This window comes from Gadus macrocephalus, chromosome 16, assembly GCF_031168955.1.
Source record: "Gadus macrocephalus chromosome 16, ASM3116895v1".
NCBI lineage: Eukaryota > Metazoa > Chordata > Actinopteri > Gadiformes > Gadidae > Gadus > Gadus macrocephalus.
In genome coordinates, this window is record NC_082397.1 from 23,294,030 (window position 1) to 23,319,029 (window position 25,000).

The following is a 25,000-nucleotide window of genomic DNA, read 5'->3' on the forward strand; positions in this document are numbered from 1 at the left end:
TGTAAGGCATGAGATCACATTCAACGGACGACACACACACACGCACACAAACAAAAGCCATGCATACAGTCAACCAACACAGAGTAAATCCTACAACCCTGGGAATAATCTTTACGACCAGGTTTTGTGTGTGGAACCCTGGTCAATAAATAGTAGAGCCACAGAGGTCCCTCCGTACACATCCATATAGGCATCCCTTTCGGCCCGGCTTCACAGAAGCATTCGGTAGCCGAGCAGAGTGCTCCGTGTTCCTTATCTCAGCTCACGTCATTCATTTCCCGGACGATCCCGTGTTAATTTGTCCTTTGATAACAGTGTTCCTCCGCCTCCCAACCTGAGCCCAAACCATTCGCGGGCAGACATCCATCATCTCGTCTCCCTCCTCTCCCTACGGACTCCGGGGGGGGGGGGGGGGGGGGGTCTGGCCCTGCTCAGAGTAGAGCAGGGCCATACGCATGGGCTTCATGGACTATGGTTACATTTACACAGCCTAACCGCTGGATTGTTATTGCATTTTATTGTTAACAGTGTGGCTGGCGGGTGTGCTTAAATGTGTGCATGCATGTGAATGTAAGGCACTAATTGTTATTGCTTGCAAAGGTGCTACATAAATGCAATAATATTATCCACTGTGCGCCAATGAGGACCGACTTGGAGCTAGGAGATGCACTACACAGATTCTTAGTATTATGGACACATCTTGGCGATGTAGCAATGTGGTGGTGCGATGTGAAGATGCTACCTGCACTGCGTTGGCGACAGCCATTAGCCATTCATAATGTTGAACAGGACCAAGGCTTTCTTGAGGAGATAAGTGGAGCTGAACACATGCATTTTGAAGCTCATCAGGGTGGGCAACTGTGGAACTTCTTTGAACATGTCTGTATATACCTGTCCAAAATCCTGTACACAATACACATGGACATACTGTTTCATGACATAGGTCTATGTTTCCCCGGTATAATCCCTGAGTAGTGTTAAAGGGCGAGAAGGACAACTCTTACGTAATTCACTTGTCGTCCGTCTCGTCTGTTCCTAAGCTGAACACAGTTAATGGAGCCCATATGAGAGAGAGAGAGAGAGAGAGAGAGAGAGAGAGAGAGAGAGAGAGAGAGAGAGAGAGAGAGAGAGAGAGAGAGAGAGAGAGAGAGAGAGAGAGAGACATATAAAAACTGACAGATGCACACATGCAGATAGATACACAAACATAAAATCTCACTCACACCCACTCATAACTATTATTAACTCGACTAGGTATTGATTAAATACGGTGAGATGGTTGATAAGGCACTAAAGATCAGTGATTTAGGCAGATGTGGTTGTGTGTCGACACGCTCACACACACAACCTTGGCAATGATCACAGAGAACAGCCATTAAAAGGTTTAGAGGACATGCCTTACATTCTGGGTGAGATAATATCTGCTGGTCCACTGATCCATGTCTCTCTTTCTCTATTCCTACATATGCATTAAAACTGCACCAATCAAAACTTCCTCTTTGACTGCTTTTCCCTCAATATTCTCTATCGAAAGGTGTTATTGGGGCTTTTTAACGAAGGCTCTGATTTCAAACTGCCTCGGACAAGCAGAATAAATATGAACTCCATTAAAAATCTGTTCTCAGCATGTCTGTAGTGTGCTAAACACTAAAAAAACACTTAAGAGGTTAAGATAAATGGTATGGATGATAGGAGATTAGCTTTGTTTTCTGTCTTTTTTGTATTCCTTCCATGGCTTTGTCATGTTTCTTTGCTGTTTGTTTGCCCTCCAGTGGTCGGAACACGTTTTAATACTGCTTTAATGATGTGCATTGATGTTTGATTGCAAAATAATTATCAAATTACTTAATTTAGATCATTTACAATAATATCTGGATAAATTTTAAATGCTGCATTTCCTTGGCTAAAACCAAAAGGGAAAATTTAAAGAACAAATATTCCTTAATCCTCATCTTTCCAGTTCTTTATGCCATTCAATCCCTAATGGATATTGACTCAAAACAGACTAAATAATTTAAGATCACACACACACACACACCTCATCCTGTGTATGTGGGAGTCGGATCTCCAGGAGTCCATCTGTGTACCTGTGTGTTTATGTTCTAATGTTAGAGTGCAGATTTATGGAGTTATTCTCCTCTGTGTGTTGTGATGATGAATGCTGGGTGAGTGGGTGTGTTCAGTGTCCGTCTGCAGTGCCTTGCCACATTGTTCGGAACCTTGGGTGGGAGTGCACTCAAATGCAAGTATACATAATCAGCGTTGCTTATACAACATGTGTGGGTGTCAGTGCCGTGTTTGTGTGGGTGAGAGTGTGCGGTGATCAATTTGGTGCTAATTAAAGTAATGATTAGTCTAGACAGACCCCTTACCCCCTTGTCCCTAACTTCAATAACCTGCTGGTTTCCCCCCGGCACCTTTCTTCAGGAACTTCCAAAAGCTTCAACAAACATATCATCTCACTTTTGAAAAATTTACTTCCTGGCCAAACAGAACATCACTTTCTGGTGCCCCGTAAATAATTGGTTCAAACCAAATGCTGGGTGACATATTTATACCTCACACACGCACATTACGTTCATTTAAAATCTCACATATCAATCCCTTCATTTTCTGGAATCTCAAAGCATGCTGTGAGTCAGGGGAACAAAGCCAGAAATAATTAATTCACTCTTAATTATATTTTAGTAATGTGGAAACCACTCAAAATAGAGCCATTCCTCCCTGTTCTGTTTCCATGAAAATTTATTTTCCCTTCCTATTCACAGAACAACACAGAGTCAGACTGGACGTGGACAATCTTCATCAAGTCTACGGTTAATACCATTTAAGGCAAAATGTTCAAACACTATAAAAAAAATAATGTTCGTTTAAAAAAAATAAACGAACATTTATAAAACCAAAAAACAATACATTACAGGGTAATAATATAATTGACTAAATAAACCAAATCCAATTATGTATGCAATCTAGTCATGTGAAGATCCAGTGATGTGCAAAAGCAGAGTTATTCGCAATTATGAGGTATTTTGGTTAATAAGGTTACTGGGTAGGACAATATATATGGTTTCCTCATCGAATATGAACAAAGAAGGCTTTCCCATGTATTCAGGGAGATTTGGGGGTTTGATTCTGATGGGGTGATCAGTGGGAGGCAATACTCTTGAGAGTGAAACCTAGTGTTCTCTTCCCACCCTGATACACGCCAGGTCATTATACAGGAAACCCCCAATGCCTTATCACTGGAACTCAACAGCAACATATTAAAGGGGACATATTATGAAGACAACACTTTAGGGATTTAGGGTGTTGTATTGGTCCTCTGGTGCTCCAACAGGCATACAAACTTTGAAAAAAGTCTGTACAGGCGCACATAGATTTTGGCTGTGATATTAGATATGATAATATATAATGTTATTATTATATTATATTATATTATATTATGTTATATTTAAGCAATAGATTACGACAGGCTGTGGTATGTGCTCATTATACCACTGTTAAGGGGCGTTGTCCGGCCCCGACGCGCAGCGGAGGAACCAATCAGATCGCTGGATTTAGGCCCCCCGTTGTATAATATATTATATAGATAAAGAGCTCCAGGATTCCGTAAACTGCAACAATCCCTTCTCCTCCATGCTGTGGTTCAGTCTGACAGCTCATTGGTCATGGGGAGCAGCTCATTTGAATTAAAGCTACAGACACCAGAAGCAGCGCATTCTGAAGGGACTGAAACAGAGGGGAATAGCGGTAGGGGAGATTCATTTTTCCTAAAAGCTATATCAAGCAAACAGCTACAAAAAAAGTTGTCAGAAATAACTTTGTATAAAACGTGATATCATTCATGTTTGCAAATTAGCGTCTTACGATCTCTTCGATCGGCTTTAAATTAATTTCACATGTTTTTCCTGTTGCCATTTTGTTATAATTGGGAACTGTGAAAACGATACTGTATTCTATGTGTATGGCATTCATAGACATATCCATCAATTAGTAGTTATAACCAAGCATTAATCTGACCCTTTATTTGTTTTCAAATGCGGTTATTCACTCTTATCTAGATGTACAACAGACTTAAAGTAACTCTTAAAGCCTTCACTTTGCTCAGGAGACACAAAGCACCACATTTAATTGATCTCTTTCTCTCTGTCTCTCTTTCCCTCTCTATCCCTCTCTCTACCTCTATTTTTCTCTCGCTCTCTCTCTCTCTGAGCATGAACTCGTGTTTTTTTGTCTGAATTCGTTCCAGCTGATTAGACATAGGTTTTGTTTTTTATGCAGATGACAGGCTTATCTCTACTGGCATCATCTGTCAACAGCTCTCTGCCTCAGAGCAGCTGCTTGCGCCTAATTCACTCTCTCTCACACACACACACACACACACACACACACACACACACACACACACACACACACACACACACACACACACACACACACACACACACACACACAAACACACTGCGATTTAATATTCACTTGCAGTAGTGTTTTTAAATACCAAGACACCCATAGAAAAAATCACACACACACACACACACACACACACACACACACACACACACACACACCGAGAATAGCCCACAGAATAGCCCATGACAAGACGTGAGCTCTCAGGAAGAAGCTGAACATTGTGACGTGTTTGAACATACCTGTACACCAGCGTGTCGTCCCCGGAGCTGTTGTACTGGACCTGGAACATCCTCACGCCCGACGAGAGGCTCTGGCTGTTCCAGCGGACCAGAGCCGAGTTCCCCGTCAGCTCCACCAGAGAGACCCTTCGCTCGGCCCCCCGGCTGTCGTTGCCTGGCAGCACGGCCTTGGAGGAGATGAGAATGTCTGAGGGGGCGGGCTCGGCCGAGGGGTCTCTGCTGCGGCTGGTGCTGTTGGCTAAATGCGGCATGGCGGTGACCACCAGCTCCACGCGCCCCGTGGACTCGCCCGCCGCGTTGGATGCAATGCACGTAAAGTTCCCAGAATCCTTCAGGGCCGTCACGTTTATGTCCAGGCTTCCGTTGGGATACACCATGGTCCTAAACACACAAGTGTGTTAGGAATTATCAGCTTTTGACTTTCTGAAATGACCAAAATATTATGTAGAATATATGCTGTGTATATATATATTTATATATCTATATTTGTATATATATATATATATATATATATATATATATATATATATATATATATATATATATATGTATATTCTATGTATATTCAATATATATTTAACCCTTTTTGTGGTGTGGTGCGACAACATTCCACTTAGTGGTGCAAATGGCCTACAAATTGAACAAATCACATACTGGTATCTGATATTATATGTTTTTCACCTAGAGCTGTTGGAGATAAGTCTCCCCTCAGGGCTTATCCAGTGAACCTCAGGCTCGGGGTCACCGTTGGCTTTGCACTTGAGGCTGGCGGGCTGGCCCTCCAGGCCCAGCGTGCGCGGCGACTTCCGGGTCAGCACCGGCGGGTCACAGATGAACTCCTTTTGATGTTTGAAAAGAGCAAAGAATCTAAATGTTTATTTCAAATTCCTTCAAGACAGTAGAATTTGACACACAGTGGGAACCAATATTGCATTTTCATTGCAGGAACCAGGGTCTAAATTGAGTTATGAGTACATTATTTTACCCCTCAAAAGGTCTTGCAAAAGCACTGAACATCCCTGATTGTTTGGTTTTTGTCTTGGATACCAACGTTCTCTGAAAAATTGATGATCTATTTTGAGTTATGGAACAGGAAAACAACCTAAAAAACTAACATCTCCAAAACATGGATGAATTCAAGAATGCACATATTACCATTATTCCTGCAAACTACCTTTGCTTCCCTATTTTATTTTATTATATTGATTCCTCTCAACACAGAGGATATTTTGATGGAAGTACAGAGCTTACACTTGTGTTCACTGGCTATATGAGGTTCAGGGTTGAGTCTATCGGTCTATTTCGCTGCCGCCATTCTTTTTGGAAAATGCTGCATTTTCGCAGTGATGTAAATAGTTGAGATGATTTCATTGATCCGATTTTTTCTCACTATTTATTTCTCACTATTTATTTCTAACTATTTCTTGCTTTGTCATGACCTTCATCTGTTTTATGTCAGTTGAAAAATAACTTACTTTGCCTAACCTTCGCAGGTCTTTAGACTGTGATGGAAATGCAGACAACCTTTTTTTGTCTCGAGAAATGTAAGGCTTGGGATTGTTCCTGTGAGGTAGATCCGTTGGGGTCGGCTTAGAGGAGGAGGTAGAGCAGTTGTCTTGTAACTGAAAGGTTGCTAGTTCAATCCCCAGTTCCTCCTTGCTGAGTGTTGAGGTGTCCCTGAGCAAGACACTTAACCCTAACTGCTCCCGAGGCTCCCATAGTTGACTCTGCCGTCGGGGGGTCAATGTGTGTATTAACTGATGTAAGTCGCTTTTGATAAAAGCGTCTGCTAAATGCCCTAATTGTAATTGTTCTGAGTAAGGGGCAGGCAAAATGAGATTCTCCTTCTCCCTGCTCCTTTTCAATCAGGGAATGTGTAGAAAGAGTTGCGTTTGTGCGATTGTGAATCCCCTTTCTTCAATAAAATCAGGAGTTGTGCATTACCATGAGCGGAATATATTTTTATTATATAGTAGAGATTAGTAGAGATAAATTTTATTTTTGTAATTTTCCCATTTTCGTTCTCCATCTGAAAGCGGGGATTAGATGAGGGGCTCACCTCCTCGGGGATGGTCCAGAAGTACTTGGCGCTGAGGTCGTCGGGGGAGGCGCAGGTCTCCAGGTCGTCCTCGCGGGTCAGCCTCCGCAGCCACAGCAGCTCACAGTTACAGTGGAGTGGGTTTCCGCCGAAGCTCAGCACCAGCGACGACAGCGGGGAGCCCCGAGACTTGGCGTAAACCGGGATCCTCAGGAACAGTGGATCTGGGGGAATCTTCTTCAGCTTGTTGGACGTCATATCCAGCCTGGGAAAAGAGTGGGTGGGCGTGCGCACCAGAGAAACCGACAGATGGATGGTCAGAGAGGGAGGGGTCTTTAGAGGTAGCAAAACAAACCTCCCACATGAAAATTCTATTCTGAGCAGAATGAACTACACCAACAAAATATTACAGCAATCATAATACATGAAGGACGTGTTAAAAGCATTAAAGCATTTACATTACATTTACATTAAGAGCATTTAGCAGACACTTTAATCCAAAGCAACGTACAATAATTACATTTGTCAGAAGAAGGTGAAACAATACACCACTGTCGGTACAGTAAGAATGTTCATAGAACCAAGTACCAAGCACTAACAATCACTAGTTATTGTACCCATTTCCCATATCAGCGGAGGCTTCTCCAGTGAGGAGAGGGAGGAAGATCCTCCTTAACATTGTTGAGAATAAAGAATGTAGATTGCCCAGACTGTAATGTATTAATGCCCTAAAATATGACTACTCTAATGCCTTTGTATATGTAATGTTTGTTTCTCTTGGTAAAGGGACATTAGCACCCCCATCGCCTATTGACAATTACTGCTGGAGGACGTTCCGCCCTCAGCCTCCATTGACTCCCATTAATTTCCCTGGCTGTGTTGGCGTCCGGTAAATAACACGAGAGGAGAAATTTCCTCCTCTGAGTCGGCATGACTAGCTAATGGCGTGTTTCCACTGCAGGGTGCGGTACGGTTCGGTTCGCAAAGGTGCGGTACGGATTGCGTTTCTACTGCCAAAAGTGGGCGTGACCCGGACTGAACCATACTCGTTTTGCCCTCGTCTTCAGTACTCCTCCATTGGGGTACTGAGACGCCTGAAAGGGTGCCGGAATATTCGAGCTACACACCCCCTCCGTTGATTGGTCGACAGAATCGTCACTTCCGGGCAACGTGGGGATAAAAACAAACAAACAGTAGCCTCGAGGTATTTCAGCCTCCAAACTTTCGTCAAACAAAGCTTGCATTCGGAAGTTGATTAACTGCCATATGAAAAGCATAAAGGCCAGGAACTGTTGCTGGACGACTTCCATGGTAGCTCTTGGTTTAATGTGTCCTGTTTAACTTTTCCATTGTTTTTATTGAGCAGGCTACACTGTGTCGCGCTGCTATGATGTCACAATGTTTACGTAGCTGCCGCGGCGATCGACATCCGGCCTACCATAAAGGGTACTGTCGGCGGTGGAAACGCGACCTCGGAACTGAGCTGGGCTATAAGATAAGATAAGATATAAGATAAGATAGTCCTTTATTAATCCCCCTTGGGAGAAATTCACAGGTGACCAGCAGTACAGTGGGAAAAGAGAAGTGCGAAAAAAAACAGTATATATACAATACATTTACTAATTTAAAATAAGATTATAGTACAAAACTATTTTAATAAGATAAAGATAAGATAAAACAAACATACTATATACATGTAACTCTCCGTTTGTAGGTGACCTGTGTGTTAAGTAAATAAATAAGTATGATGAAATATGAGGTATAATATAAATATAAGTATAAATATAAATGTGCCAAATGTGCCGGGACCCTGAAGTAATCGAAAAAATTTATCAAATAAATAACAAATAACAAGGTTAACAATAGGTGCAGTCCTTAGGTGTGGGGTTTAGACCTTAATCAGGTCGGGAAAAAGGAGCTGTTGGGGCTTTGGGGACGTTGGGAGCTTTGGGGACGTTGGGAGCGGGGGGTTGAGGTGTTATAAAGTCTGATAGCTGATGGGATGAAAGAGCCCCCCAAGCGCTTTGAGGCACGTGGCTGAGAGAGTCTGTGGCTGAATGTGCTCCTGAGTTGCCTCAGCTCAGCGTAGAGAGGGTGAGAGGGATTGTCCATGATCGCCTGCAGCTTCCCCCTCATCCTCCTCTCAGTCACAGCCTCCACACAGTCCAGCTTCATCCCCACCACAGCGCTCGCCTTCCTCACCAGCTTATTCATCTTGCTGGCACCTCCGCTCCCGATGCCTCCTCCCCAGCACACTACAGCAAAGAAGGTGGCACTGGCTACCACAGACTGGTAGAACATCTGCAGTAGCCTAGTGCACACATTGAAAGACCTGAGCCTCCTCAGGAAGAACAGCCTACTCTGTCCCTTCCTGTAGGTCTTGTGGTATAGCAGAGAGATGAGTAGTGCAGGAGGGGGAGGGGGGTGTTGGTCTGGCCCCAGTTGGTGAGTCAAATCTGTTAAAAAACAGGTTTAGCTCGTCGGCCCGTTCCTTTGTCCCTTCCTGTGATCCTCCAGCATTTTTCATGCCAGTGATGGTTCTCAACCCCGCCCACACCTCTCGGGGGTTGTTCTGCTGCAGCTTCCCCTCTATTCTGTTCTTGTAGCAGTCTTTAGCCCTCCTCAGTTCCCTCCTCAGCTCTCTCTGTATTTCCCTCTGTGTGTCCTTATTGTCTCCTGCCATGAAGGCTCTCCTCTTCCGGTTCAACAGGACTTTGATGTCCCTGTTGATCCAGGGTTTGCTGTTGGGGAAGCAGCGAACCTTCTTGGTGGGGACAACACTCTCCTCACAGAACTTTATATAGTCTGTGACGCATTGAGTGAGACCCTCAATATCGTCGCCGTAGTCTTCCTGAAACATCTCCCAGTCTGTTGTCCTGTAGCACTCCATCAGGGCCTCCTCAGCCTCCACAGACCACTGCTGTACAGTCCTGGTGGTGATTGGCTGTCTCCTCACAAGAGGTTTGTATATAGGAGACAGTTGTATCAAGCAGTGGTCTGATTTGCCCAGGGGGGGAGAGCTGTTGCACTGTATGCCTCCTTAACATTGGCATACAGTAAGTCCAATGTATATATAATATAGCGCCCCCTCCCTACTGGACAGAGGCGAACCGAACGGTACCGCACCCTGCAGTGGAAACGCGGCATAAGGGATCTGAATCGCGCCAATGTCTATTCACAAATAGGCTGGAGCCCTGGCTGCGCTATGAACCAATAAGAAGGAGTCCTGGCTGCACTATGAACCAATAAGCAGGAGCCCTTGCTGCGCTATGAACCAATAAGCAGACCTGACTGTGGAGCAGCCCGGAGGGAGGGGTTATCCCCTTAAGTCTAGGCTATGAACCAACAAACCCGCTCAGTCGTATGCCTCGTTTCCACCGAGTGGTGCGCTACAGTTTGTTGCGGTACAGTGCAGCTCTGTTCGCTTATATTGGCGTTTCCACCGAGCGGTGCGGTTCGGTGCGGCTCGGTTCTCTTACATTAGCGTTTCCTCCTCAAAAAGTTGGGCAAGGTCCCGAAATAAATGCACTGAGCCTACCTATTATTCGCCACTCCTCCGTTGGGTTACCAAGCCTTCTGAAAGGGTGGCGAAAATGTGGAACTACACACGCCGTTATTCTGAAATCCCTTTTAAAATATCCCGTTTGGTATGACCAGGTCACTGATATCTTTGCAACACGAACAGCGTTCAGGATTGACTTGATCTATAAATGATGCCCCTCAATCCCGATTGGCATAACACCATGACCAACATTCTGAAACAGCCATTAACATCCACATTTGCCTCAAACAATGTTAGGCTTACAGCCCATGTAAATAGTTGTGAAATAATGTTCTTGTGGTTCTTTTATTTGTTTGTTACTCTGCCATTTTGTTTGATATTGTGGAAAGAATATTGATTAAGAGCATGATGCATTTTAAATTAAATCACTTTTGGTCTTGTGTCTTTATTTTTCTTAGAACAATTGTAGCCGAAAATAAACATAGCCAAATAACAACCAATAGCATCAGTCATTGAAGGCAAAAATAGGCACAATGATAGGCCCAGATTTTTTAATTTCGTTTTACAAATCAAGAGTAGGCCTGGTTCGACTAATTGGCTTTGCATCCTTTCCTTCTGCCCTTGTAGTCCAATACATGCTGCCCACCAGCTTTCAAAGTACAATGCTGCCACTAGTGGATTTGTGTCCATTTTATTCACATAATTATCCCTCCCTGCTATTTTGTATTCACCAAAACACCCTGAAAAAACTTGAGTCTCACATACTTATGCCACCATACTACACTAACAGTGCAAGCAGGCCAATGGCAACCAATTGCGCAGTCCCTCCTCACTTTAAAAACACCAGCCGCCACTGATATATATACAACATTCACAATAAATGTACTGCATTCCCAGATTGGGGCTATTTCCTAATTGGTGGAGAACATAGCTGCCATCGATCACCACATGGCCTGACTCTGGGCCGTCTCGTCCCTTTACCTTGCCAGCTTGTGGAGGTTGGTGAAAACCCCCTGGGGGACGTTCTCAATGAGATTGTGGTCCATGTTGAGGGTGTTGACGTTGGTCAGACGCCCCACCGTCTCCCAGGGCGCCTGTGCCAAGTTGTTGTAGCTCAGGTCCAGGTCCTCCAGCGTGGTCACAAAGTCGTCGAAGGCGTGCGGGGAGATGGAGTGCAGCTGGTTGTTGGCCAGGATCAGGTGGCGCAGGTTGGTCAGCCCCTTGAAGTGGTCATCCTGGAAGGTGGAGGAGAACCAAGGAGAGAAATTGAGGTATACATCAGGAACATTTCGTTAGCCTCATAGCATAATTGCCTAAGTCATATCTTGGCCAAAGAGAGGCCATATCTTGGTGGGATCTTACCTAGCTCGGCTCTCCTAATGCTGCTGATTCCCTGTGTCTCATTGGCTATATCCTAAGCCAATCAGAGTGCTTTTTACATTCCATAATCACTATCTGCCTAAGTCATCTATTTGAATTGGTATTTTTTAAGCTAAATTCAAGATGAACCTTTTAATATGACATAGGCAAACGATTAGAAAAATCAAGATAATCCGTAACAAGAATAAGTCAAAATCCTGGTGCTGTTTTTGACTGCTGGCGTTGCAGGGGTTGATTCCGCTGGCGGTTTGTTCACCTTTATCACAGTGAGCCTGTTTGAGTCCAGGTGGAGAGCCCTGAGGCGGCGCAGGTCGCTGAAGGCTGAGGGGAGGATCTGACTGATGGTGTTTCTGGACAGAGTCAGGTGGAGTAAGCTTGTCATGTTGGCAAAGTCTCTCCTTCGGACCGCTGTGAGTTAAGGGGAGACACAGAGACCTTTGCTTAAACCTTGCTGGTGTTATACACAATGTGCTAGTGGATAAGGCCCAAAGATTAAAAGGATATTGATAGGGTCATCACAAGCAACATTTATTCAGGTGTATTCAAATGAATGCAATGGTTAGACCTATGTTAAACATTTGGCTAAGTTATGTACTTACATTATCCCAAATGTTTCCAACAATGTTCCACAAAGAGTAATCCTAAGTTTTATTCAAGGTAAAGTAAATTTAGATTTGGTGAGTTTGCATGTCAACGATTTCACATTCTCTGCACCCCGTGACCTCCTAACCCTTAACTACCCTCTAACATATTGATGCAGCTAAATTACACGTGGCTCATGCCAGCTACTAAGACAAAGCAGAGTTCCCAACAATGATACCTTACTTTGGCTTGCCGTCCAGGTATTTTTATTTATTTAATTAGTCCGAGAGCAGGAGGCCACCCGGAATCTATAGTTTTTAGCCAAATTCATTAATATAATCAGTTCACACACAGTATCAGGGATGCCAAAATGACCAAAGAAACCTAACCAAACCTCATTTTAAACACATAGAGACCTAAGTCATACACATTCACATTGCACATAAGACGTTCATCTTAATGCTTCCGCTGCATGGATGCGTTACTTTTAACATTTAAAGATGCAACCTGTAATATTTGGCCAACTCTTGAATAGGTCCTCAATAGCATTTTAAAAAAACGTACATTGAATCTGTGCAATGGCGCGTAAATACAAAATACACAATCTGCAAAGCGATAGTTTTGACAAAGAAACTTTCCAGTAAAACTTCCTAAAAGAAGTAAAAAAATGTATGCATGTTATATTCCGGGAGGAGGACGACGATTAAGATGTTCAACCCATCAACTCCAAACTGGCAGCGGGGATTGGAAGTTACCTGTTATGAAGTTTTCCTGCAGTCGCAGCTCCACGGTGCGCCGGTCGATGGCCGAGGGCACGAAAAGCAGCCCGGTCTTGGAGCAGAGGATGGCCAGTGACGGAGAGAGGCTCTGGCACATACAGCGCTTGGGACAGGGCTGGCCCTTGCAGGCCACGGCCAGGAACAGTAAGGACAACCACAGCCGCTCCATTGTCGACCAACGGGACCAAGGCAGCTGGAACGAGAAAGACAACAAAAAAATAACAAGAGCACTGGTGAAACGTGGTTCTAAAGAGATAGAGGAGATAAAAGACTTGGGATAAGATTGGTAGATCTTCCTGAATGAGGAAGGGAAAAGAAGAAAGGAAAAGGAAAGCCCTCTATTACACTTCAAACATGTGGTCACACATTTCACGTTTTCGACAAGTGTGAACAACTCTTTGGAATGACCTAACAATGAAAGTGGTTTCCAGACCTTATTACATTCAAACCTACTTACATTCCTGGCACAATATCCTTCTAATGCTATGACCATTTTTGTAAAATGTTACAAATATCGGTTACGATTTTCCTTTTACTTTTATTATCTAGGCCTTTGTATTTTTCCATTTCAATGAATAGCCAGAGGGACAAGTTTCGACCAAGAAATTCCCATTAGGAAAATGTAAATTTCATTGAAAAGGACTAATTTCTGCCTGACAGTGCAAAGAGAAGTGCTGGGAAATTACAGGAAGGGAAGTAGCAGATGATGAAACTCTGAGTTCCTACCATCTACAGAACCACTAACGTGTGTTTGAAATGGTTCACCGATACAGGGTTTTCTGCCAGGGAATCTTCCCATATAGATGAATGGAAAGCAAGACAGTGATGGAGAGACAAAGAGCAGACAAGCAAAGCACTTTGTACTGTTATATAACTCTTGGCCTTTGCTTGTGTGTCACTAAACCATATTGAACTTGTCTCCTCTGTATAGATCCATCCATTTCACCTTAAGAAAGAGAAGGGCCAAGGGGATTGCCCATAATAGCACAACATAAAGGGTGTTTCTGTGCGACGCTATTTCTGACTTCTCTGACGTCGACCAATACCGAAATAACTTTGGAGTGCATATGTGCACGTGTTTCAGAGGGAAAAGTTCTCAAATGCCTTATAAAAGCTTGATCGATGCATTCACCATTTTGTGTGTGTGTGAGCCCGTGTGTGTGTGTTTTCTCTCCGAGCACTCTGTGTGCATTCAGACCATTTAACAGCACTGCATTGTCTTTCCTGTGACTTCCCCCCATCCCCCGCCTCACACCCCACCAGCCCCCCACAGTACCACCACCTCCCAGCCTCCCCCCGCCTCACACCCCACCGGCCCCCCATAGTACCACCACCTCCCAGCCTCCCCCCGCCTCACACCCCACCGGCCCCCCACAGTACCACCACCTCCCAGCCTCCCCCCGCCTCACACCCCACCGGCCCCCCACAGTACCACCACCTCCCAGCCTCCCCCCGCCTCACACCCCCTGCCCCCCATAGTACCACCACCTCCCAGCCTCCCCCCGCCTCACACCCCCTGCCCCCCACAGTACCACCACCTCCCAGCCTCCCCCCGCCTCACATCCCCTGCCCCCCACAGTACCACCACCTCCCAGCCTCCCCCCGCCTCACACCCCCTGCCCCCCACAGTACCACCACCTCCCAGCCTCCCCCCGCCTCACACCCCCTGCCCCCCACAGTACCACCACCTCCCAGCCTCCCGTTGTACCTACACCTCCCAGCCCTTAGCTTGAATGGATCGCTAAACATGGATTCAAGGATGTGTAAAACCCCACCTATGGTCTTCATCATGTTTAAGTATTAAACGCTTTTTAATTCTTTGTGACAATCCATTCGTACATACATCTTGACCTTCCAAGGCCATCCAGCGTGTGTAAAACCATATCCCACAAATGTTTCACACAACACAATCACCAGAAAATCTATTGTGCATGCCATTCATTCTGTCTGCATGAATGATACATATATAAGGTTCATTTTATATAGAAACACCTTAATATATACGTAAATCGTAACGCTTTATATTTAGGTCCTTGTAATAAGCCTTTGTTAATAGGTAATAAGACACTTATTATATGCTTATTAAAGGCACCCAGTGCAACTTTATGTAAACATTCAATGAAAAATAAACATTCAATTTCTAGTCTTTTTTACACGTAGTAAGTTTCAATAACTCCATACCATTACATATCGACATTCAAGGAGCAAAGATGAGACGTCGTTGTGTGGTGAGAACTGATAGAAAATCGTAAACAACAACAATCGCCGGTGGGGAGAAGCCATTTTTCCATTGACTGGAAGCCTGCTTTATTTATTGTAGGTTACAAAAAATAAAGTAAATGGCGGCATTGTTGTTGTTATCGATTTTGTATCAGTTCTCACCACACAACAACGTCTCATCTTTGCTGCTTAAATGTCGGTATGTAATAGTATGGAGTTATTGAAACTTACTACGTGTAAAAAAGACTAGAAATTGAATGTTCATTTTTAAGCCTCGAAAGTTGCACTGGGTGCCTTTAACATTAATTGGTGTTAAAAAGACTATCTATAAGTGTTAATAATAACATAATAAACATGTTTATTGTGATATTATAAGACTTTTTATAAGCACTTATAAGTAACATGTTAACTATTTATTGATTGCTTAATAATATTAATTATAGTCTTATGAGTTTCATATAGTTAATAAAAACATTACAAACCGATTAATTGAGTCTTACTAACTTACCTATTGTGTCATTGTTAAAACTTTACTAAGCATTTTTTATGCGCATAAGGTTAATAAACTCGCACATGTTCAGCGAGTGTGATCTGGGGTGTTCCACGAACGGAGGTTTAACAAACACTGAGTTAACGCTGAACTCTAGGTTGATTGACCCTGTGCCGACCAACCCAGAGTTTTGGGTTCCACAGCAGCGGTTATGCATTAGTTCAATCAACTCGGGGTTGGTTAACACAGGGTTGTGCGCGTCCACGCCAAACCTAAAAAGACGTGATGTATGGATCATGGAAACCCTGATCGATATGGCTAAACGGGCCGCTTATTTCAATGAAATGGAACTCCAGGTTCTCCTGGAGAGCTATGACGAGGAGAATGACATTATCACAAGAAAAGGGAACGCTAAAGCCTCTGCAACCCGGAGAACCAAAGCCTGGCCGCGGATCGCTGACCGCGTAAATGCGTTAGTTACACGTCAAAAGCATGATCCTTAATATTTGAGCCATGAATATATAAATATCCCAGTTAAGCATTCTTAAAGATCCTACCACATAACCGCTTTCTTCTAAAAAAATATGTACTCCGATTGCTTCCAAGCGGTCAGAGGATCAAGTATAAAAATGAAGTATAAGAAACACACAAACTGGTAAGCTTTTCCCACCATCGTATTGGTATAAATTTAAATAAGCCATTTTTTTAAGCCAATCGTGAAAAGGCCGACAGTCGGCAGACTGGATCTGGCCCTCAAATTGTCTTGACCCCGGTGGAGGAGCTGTTGATAAACTAAATTCAGGGCGCCCTGGCATGGAGGGGGTACCTGGAGGTACCTACCACCTCAGAAAGTCAGGGGCCGGCCCATACCCCACTGGTTGAATGTAGGTTTTTGTGTTTTCTTGTATTTCCGATTTTTTTTGCCTTCGAAGTAGGCTAACACATGCAAACCGTGTGCTTGCCACAGCGCATACTATTCCAAAGGTTTCTTTTTTGGGTAACTGGGTAGAAAACCTAAAAGTGACAATTCATCAACTTCACAGATCAAGATGGATTATTGCTTGTAATGAAGCCGCCGGCTACGATCGAACATTCTCCGCAAGTCCGTTAGGACTATTTTATACTTTATGTTAATGCCTCTCGGCATTGTACTCAGACAATATTGCTCTTTGTATGATAGGAGGCCGATACAAATCTTGGATGGGTAATTTGAAACGACTGAGATGTGCTCAGCATCTCCAAAATTATAGCCTAGATTAAAACTACCATTTGAAAAAAACGGAGGGCTACGCAAATAGTCTGGAGTGAACTGAGGCCAGGTCCTCGATTGGTAGTGTTGGCTATGTTAGGCTATTTAAATATATTAAAGATTTGCGCGAGAATCTATATCTCTCCACTCCAGCAAAAAGTCATCCGATATGCCAAGATGTCGAGCCGTGGTCTTATCAATCGCTCCCGGTGGATGGCACGTATAATTTGCGCTCCGATATCAGCAGTTCTCTCATCAAAAGGGCATACCATTGTGAACACATGAAATCTGCGGTGAACGCCGGTTGAAATACCCAAAGCCGGGTTATGTTTCAAACTTAACCTGCGCAAAACCTGGTCCGACCAGGTTTGATTCAGAGCATATGTTTCTATAGCAACAAACATACCGTGATCCTTTTGGAACGGAAAACCTAGGGTTACCGCAAACCCTGGGTTAATTTACCCGGTTATGTGATAAAACCGGCTTTGTGGAATACCCCTCAGTTGTGTGCCTCATATAATACATCCTTTAAAGGCTTTTATTTTGAAGGTCGTTTTAAACCGGAGGTTATGTTTATGCAAGTGGATGACGGCTCGACGCATATGTTTGATGAAGTGTTTGACGAACGTTTGGAGAACATGTCGGAATCGTCGGAATGAGCACCCAACACCAACAATTGAAAGACAAAAGACAGGAACCAGAACAAAAATCATGGATTAGAGGAAGAGGTCCGAACTGGAGGATGACTCTCTGGTAAGTTTAAGAATATGATGCTATAGTTACGGTAGCTGATTCTAGCTAGCTAGCTGTTTGCTAGCAAACTTTATTGGCTTACATTTCTTTCTTTCAGAGGCTTGGCGTGCTACATTTGAGCTAACGTTTAGTTTATGCTATCGTATGAAACTAGGTAACCAATTTTAACAGTTGTGTCATGAATCCATGTCTAAACGGCTTAATGCTTATTGTAACATGTCTGCTAAATGTCTATTGTGGTCAATGTTCTTTGTGTTTCTTTATAGGGGGATTATTTGTTTATCAACATTGACCGGAAAAATTGACCGGTGCCATGGTTATCTCCTTGTGGTTAATTCGAATTAGAAATATGTACACTTTATGTTGAAAGTATAGACCATCGCGATTCCCATTGAAACAAATGGTGCGGTGATTAATCTTCAAAACGAGAGCTGGTAAATTGTGAAAAATTAATTAAACTGTAATCAGACAACGCGGTTATATGCTATAGACTCTAGTATCATTGGTATAAAGGCTGGGACCATAGGCGTCGATTACGGGGGGGACGGGGGGGACATGTCCCCCCCACTATTTGAAATACGAATTTTGTCCCCACCACTTTAAAAAATGTGCAAACCAATTGCGACTGAAAAAATCCCCACATACTCAACCGAATTCGTCGAGTCTAAAATCATGCGATAGGCGCGCACGAAGACATCATTTATTAGATAGACCTACCTAATAAACCGTTGGAACACACACGACCGGAACCCATAGCAACGCCGGTAAACAAACCCAGACTCCCGAGAAGCCCAATCCCTATGAGCTCCCCGCGCTACGGCCATCCGGAGGCGCACAGAGCTTTTTGCCATGATGTTATATATACAATTATATTATATGATATACTATTATATATAGAGCTCCGAGAGTCGCAAACGGCAACAATCACTTTCTCCTCCATGCTGCAGTTCACCCCGGACTGCACTGCACTGAGTTTGACGGTTGAACGCTGATTGGCTGTTACGTTACACATGTCACTCAGTGGCCACGCTGTTGAACGCTGATTGGCTGTCATCACGCGAAATGTTGTTCAAATATTTCAACTCGAGCGAATTTGTCGCGCCACAAATCCTCGTGAACATGCTCGCCTGTGCACGGCGAAAGTGTGGCGCGACAAATCAAAACAAATCCAAAAAATTCACCCGATACGCGTCTATACGTTCACTTTGTATGGGATCTTGTTGCCCCGTCGCGTTTGGTGTGAACGCACTGGAGAAGTTTCAAGATAGACAGCCAAAATTGACATTTTTATTCAGAAAATAGCCGGTCCTTTTGCTTCCTGTAAAAAGCATGTTTGTGACACGATATGGATACATCATTTAGCCTGCATGTGGAGGGCCACATAAGGTAAGAAATTGGTTGACGTAAACTTTGCTGCTGGTTCTGTTTGCTCGTGATGACCTGGCCAAAGGTTACCCACGGTCCTAAGCAATTGTGATCTGATTCTGGTTGGGGCTCCAGCTAGTATGCATTGTATAGATTGCAGCTAGTAGCAGCTACACACGGTGCGATTGCTATGCCAATGTGGTTATAGTTGTTTTGTCTGATTGAGATATGTGACGACTTGGAGCCTGGTAGGCCTATCCTGACATAAATATGTTCTCGCATAACCTGTGTGATTATCCTAAACTGTAGGGGATTTTATCTGCGGGCAATTTGTTAATGATGTTGCAATGAGTGAAGTCTACATTGGTCCTTCGCAAGTGTTTACTGGTGGTCAGGATTTGGCAGATGCAATTCTCCTCTGGGCGCTTGTTTTTTTTATTTTTTTTAATGCAGCATAACATATGCTACCAGCAGCCCTTGCTCGTCTTCAAAAGGCTGATGCTCAGTACCTCGTTTCATTTCGTACCCCCTTTACAGTCTGGCATTGTTTGTCTGGTAAACTTTGTTGATGTCAAGATAAGTGTTAAATTGCCAACACTGTTCTTTGTCCTGTGTGTATTAGTATTACATATCCCGAGCCAATACCATGGTGTTTCCAACGCAGTTTTGCAAAACAAGCCAAAACACAAACTGTGTTTTCAACTTATTGTTCGAATAGGATTTTCAACACCTGACTATACACTGAGCATATTGTAATGCAGCGTTGAATGGATGAATAGCTTACATAAGGGTACCCAGCACTTTTCAAACCACACTCAAGCTTATGGTTATTGTCCCCACCACTTCTAAAAACAAACTGACGCCCTTGGCTGGGACGAATTTCGAATTATAAATATGTACAATCAATAAGGTTAGCTCTCTGGCTCATAGCTCAGCGGACTAGAACCCTCCCGTTGCCAAGTCGTAGCTACGGTCCGTCCTATTTATGTGAAAAACTTTATATTTGGATTGTAAAACACATGAAAATATAAATGAATGATCTTAATTTCTTTTCCTTGGCAAGTGACCATGGTATAAGCGGAATAACGCCCTTTGAGGTGTCAAAAACATGTTTGATCGATCATAATTAAAGGGGACCACTTTTTGAGGGAGTTGAACTCAAGTGTATACATTTAATAAGCATGCAATATGAATAAGTAAAAGCATAATTATTAAGTATTTGAATTGTTTTATTCTGTTGGCAAGCAAGAAGTAGAATAAATGGGATAATCAGTCTTATTAAAAGGGTTTGTCCAACCAACCGCACAACAACACATGATTGCGGCTCTTGTCGCTCTCGTCTCTTTCTGCCAATGACATGCGCGTAGAGCGGCGAGTGACGTAGAGTGACGTTGACTGATAATCCCTCTATAGAGTAACAATAAAGACCAGCCAGAAGAATTGCCACCCATCCCCTGAGGCCATGGAGATGTCGGACTCGGATTCGTCTAGTGCGTATTTTTAAATGATGATGTTCAAGAATACGTTATTAAGTTTTTAAAATTTAAAAAATAAATATTTTTCAAAAGATGTGTTTCAACGGCATTGTATTTACGGTATATGCATTTTTTATTGTACCTTTTATCAATGTCGATAATATATAGTACTCATTAACTGTTATTAAGTGTATATTAAAGGTTCTCGCTTTAGATCCCGTACCTGCAAAATGCATGATTAGCAGTTTAATAAAGGACTTATTAACCTTAATAAGCATGGTTCCCGCTTTTGATCCCATACCTGCAAAATGCATAATTAGCAGTTTAATGAAGGACTTATTAACCTTAATAAGCATGGTTCCCGCTTTAGATCCCGTACCTGCAAAATGCATAATTAGCAGTTTAATAAAGGACTTATTGACCTAATAAGCATGGTTCCCGCTTTAGATCCCGTATCTGCAAAATGCATAATTAGCAGTTTAATAAAGGACTTATCAACCTTTATATGCATGGTTCCCGCTTTAGATCCCGTACCTGCAAAAATGTATAATTGGCAGTTTAATAAAGGATTTATTAACTTAATAAGAATAAAAAATGCTTAGTAAAGGTTTAACAATGACATAATAGGTTAGTTAGTAAGACTCAATAAATGGGTTTGTAATGCGTTTATTAACAACTATAAAAAATCTCATTATTATATATAAGACCATTATTAACACAAATGAATGTTAATAAGCATATAATAAGGTCTTATTACATATTAACTAAGGCTTATTACAAGGACCATAATATAAAGTGTTACCCGTACATAGTTATTACAACACAAACAACAAGGGAGGAGAGATGGACATCTCGTCGCTCTCATCCTCTTAATTTCCCTCTCTACCCTCTCTCTCTGTCATTCTTTTCCCCCTCTCCACCCACCAGCTACTCTGTTCCCTCACCCTCTGTTCCTCCATCTCCCCGCTGTCACTCCCTCCTCCTGCGCTCTGTCACCAACATTTTATTACCTATTTCCTTGAATCTTGATCTGCTGCGGGATGCGAGCGTGGCGCCCGGCCGGATTCCCACAGAAGGTACATTCAGCCTGCCGTGTTAACTCTGTTTCCAGTGTTGTTCACCAAATAACCAGGCCCCTATCTCCATTCCGTACGTCTTTGTCATTCACTCTCATACGCGTGCCGCTCCGTCCAAATGGCCCTCCCCAACCACCTGTCCTTAGCTTCCATTTATTTAATTCCCTGCTCCCTTTTCTTCTCTATATTTCTACGTATTTCTTCCCTCTGCCTTTTTCACAATCATCCTGCATATAACTCCTATTTATTCCTGTGGTCATCTCATTCCATTTTTTCACATGTGCGCCGTACCTGCCACCCGCCTGATTGTTTTTTCCTCTCCCCGGCGCCCATCTATCTCTCAGTCTTGTTCTTTAACAATCCATCCACCCCTCAGCCTCCATCCTCCTCAGATACTTCACCACATTTCACTCCCATCTTTCACCCCACTCTGCCTCTGCTGCTCAGCCAATCCTGCACGGGTCCTTAATGTGTTCAGCGTGGAGATGCGGAGCCCCGGGGGATTTTAAGCAAACTAATGACTGGTAGGTTTCATCACCCCAACCCGGCATTCACCGAGCTCTCATCTGCCTGTGCGGGTCCTCGCTGGCCTTCTCTTTGTGGAGGAGAGTCTCACCACATCACTCTGGGCAGTGCAACAACCGTGACTCCAAAGAGCGGTGGTTACTGATCTGCAGTGTCTGATTAGGGGGGATTAGTTTGTTAGTAATGGTTTGGGGGCAAAAAAACGCATGTGGAGCAGATGAGCTGTCCCTTGCACGCATACTAACCGATTGTAAAACACACACACACACACACACACACACACACACACACACACACACACACACACACTTAGTCAGTTAATAAAGTGTGCACGCAGAAATAGCATGTTGTCAGCGCATCACGGCTCTTTGCACATGAGCATTCTAGCAAAAGCCGTCATGGAGAAATCTGTGATGATGTCATGATGATGGGGGGCTAAAATATTGAATGTAATAGGTATGAGAAGTAGGCAATGAAATTGTGTTTAGATAAACAAACAGCTTAATTGAAATCTGCTAAATTGATCATTTTTGGGAACATCTTTCATGCAAAGTGACAGGAAGCAGAACATTGAAATCCACACAACGCTGCGAGTCGTAACCACACCGTGCTCTCTGCGTCATAATCCTCTGGTCAAATCAAAGAGCGGATGACGGTCTCGATGTTTTGTCTGAAAACACTCCACTCCATTACTTCATTTGTCTCACAACTACCGTTGTGTCCTTCTTTGGTAAAAGGTAAAAATAAACTAAGTCCAAGTATATATTTTTTGTTTAGATACTCTGGGTATGTCTACAACATTGCCAACTATTGTATCATCACAGTTTGAGTAAGATTGGCTTGTTCATCAGTTTAGATTGCATGGCTGGTTATTGTTCCAGCTCAATGTATACAATGAGTTTATACAAGTGTATATATTTTTAACGGTTGGAAATACAAGGCAATAGATAGCTGGGATCTGAAAGAAAGTAGAAAGAAACAAACATGCCTCAGCAAATGTAATCCCTTTGAAGAATTTGGCGCAGTGTGTGTGTATTTGTGTGTGTGTGTGTGTGTGTGTATGATCAGATCGAATACGTTTTATTTAACAGTGATACACTAGCCGGAACATTTGCCTACTACTAACCTAGGAAATCGTCCATCTGCTGTGAAATACGCAGACTGGACCAAAGGATGGGCGCCCGTGGCTCCACGCTCTTACGGCGATGGTATGAGAGGATACTGTCAGATTGCAACAGGTCCGCTACCGGCCAAACCTTTGCCCCTCCCCATCCCGACCCCCCCGCCAAAATAAAAAAGAAGAAAGGCAAAGAAAATCGTGTAGTCCTCTCTCCACTCCATCTCCCCAACTCTATCTGACAAACATGCCCTTTCTAGACACATTTCTCTGTGTCTCGGCCTCTCTGTGCTTCTCAAATGGCATGGTTCATTAGGTTCCCTTTTCCAAGCTGGAGGGAGGGCGGTGTGTGTGTGTGTGTCTGTGTGTGTGTATGGCATGGGCGGGGGGGGGGGGGGCGGGGGGGGGGCAGAGGATGATGCCAGAAAATAAGTGAGCGAGACCGGAGCTGAGAGAGAGCGAGCTGGTGAGAGAGAGTGGTAAGGGGTGGTAAAGAGCGGAGGAAGAGAGCGATAAAAGTGAAAGGTTGAGAGAAGTGAAGGAGAAAAAAGATAGTCGGCTAAAACAAAACAGACTGAGAGAGGTACACCGCTAGGACTGTTGGCAAGCGGCAAGCCATCATTGGATGCAGTCACAAAAAAAAGTCTCTGTAGGGGCCAGTAGCATAGCAACAGCCAATGATGCTTGGTTGGTAACAGTGAGGGGGTGGGAGGTGTGTGTGTCTGTGTGTAGTGTTGGGTGTGTGTGTGTGTGTGTGTGTGTGTGTGTGTGTGTGTGTGTGTGTGTGTGTGTGTGTGTGTGTGTGTGTGTGTGTGTGTGGTGGGGGGTGGGTGGGTGGGTGGGTGGGTGGGTGGGTGGGTGGGTCTAGTTAGAGTGCGTCTTTTGGGGGTCTGTGAAAGTGTAAGATTGTTTTTTAGACCATGTAAGAAATGAATCTGGAGCATTGAGTCCGAGAATGGGTGTGTGGGAGAGACAAACTGAGAGAGAGAGATTGGGAGGGAGATGCTTGAGACAGTGATACTTCCGGTATGTTTGCTGTGGGCTCGGGTCAGGACAGAATCTGGTAATACAACTGGTTGACTCCGGATCACAAGCATCTCTAGTCTGTCCAACAGCAAACGAGTCACTGAACTTCAGCACAGTAGATTTCCAAAAACCCATTAAAACATATCACGGATAGCTTTCAATTTGTATTTGTCCAAGAGAATCCTGCCATGTGATTTTGGCTATCCTATCTTTTTTCCCGACACGTTGGTCAAAGAAACACCCTTTACAGGTGTGCTAACTCACATTAACATGCTCACATTAATACGTTCACGTAAACCTGTAGATTCACCTGACGTTTACCAGTCACATCTGGTGACTCACGTTAGCTCTGTGCTATTTGTTGACAATAACAGTGATTTAAATATATATCTACTATATCTATATATCTATAGTACTATATCTATATATCTATAGGCTACTGACTCAGTAGCCTATATATATATATATAGGCTAAAGGATATATATATATATATATATATATATATATATATATATATATATATATATATATGTAACAACATGATGTAGGCGTGTCTTATTAATGTATCTGGCTGTGAATTAGTCAGCTGGTTCAACCTGGAGCTGAGGCTCAGGTATGAATGCCTTTTCGCTCCCTGACACCTATTCCTGTGGTGATGAAGTGAACATTGTCAGTTCTTTAGCAAAACTAATTTCACAGTAAGAATAACTGAAACGCTGCTCTGAGCAATGATCCGGCAGAGAGAAATAATGAGCACACTTCGCCCAGTG

The 25,000-nt window shown here is 43.4% G+C and overlaps 1 protein-coding gene and 1 long non-coding RNA gene across 5 annotated transcripts in view; both read right to left on the reverse strand.

The window, feature by feature from the left end:
- LOC132473984 (uncharacterized) overlaps positions 1-25,000 on the reverse strand; it is a 397,093-nt gene that overhangs the window by 353,866 nt on the left and 18,227 nt on the right. The gene's annotated exons all lie outside the window — the stretch shown is intronic.
- LOC132473982 (leucine-rich repeat and fibronectin type III domain-containing protein 1-like protein) overlaps positions 1-25,000 on the reverse strand; it is a 163,975-nt gene that overhangs the window by 53,083 nt on the left and 85,892 nt on the right. For all 4 annotated transcript variants that reach the window (XM_060074385.1, XM_060074384.1, XM_060074387.1 and 1 more), the window contains 6 exons: positions 12,910-13,126; positions 11,829-11,980; positions 11,174-11,427; positions 6,712-6,955; positions 5,334-5,491; positions 4,653-5,033 (listed from right to left, as the gene is read on the reverse strand). In XM_060074385.1, the coding sequence (XP_059930368.1) occupies positions 4,653-5,033; positions 5,334-5,491; positions 6,712-6,955; positions 11,174-11,427; positions 11,829-11,980; positions 12,910-13,102 (1,382 nt within the window). In that variant the 5' untranslated portion in view covers positions 13,103-13,126. The remainder of the gene's footprint in view (positions 1-4,652; positions 5,034-5,333; positions 5,492-6,711; positions 6,956-11,173; positions 11,428-11,828; positions 11,981-12,909; positions 13,127-25,000) is intronic.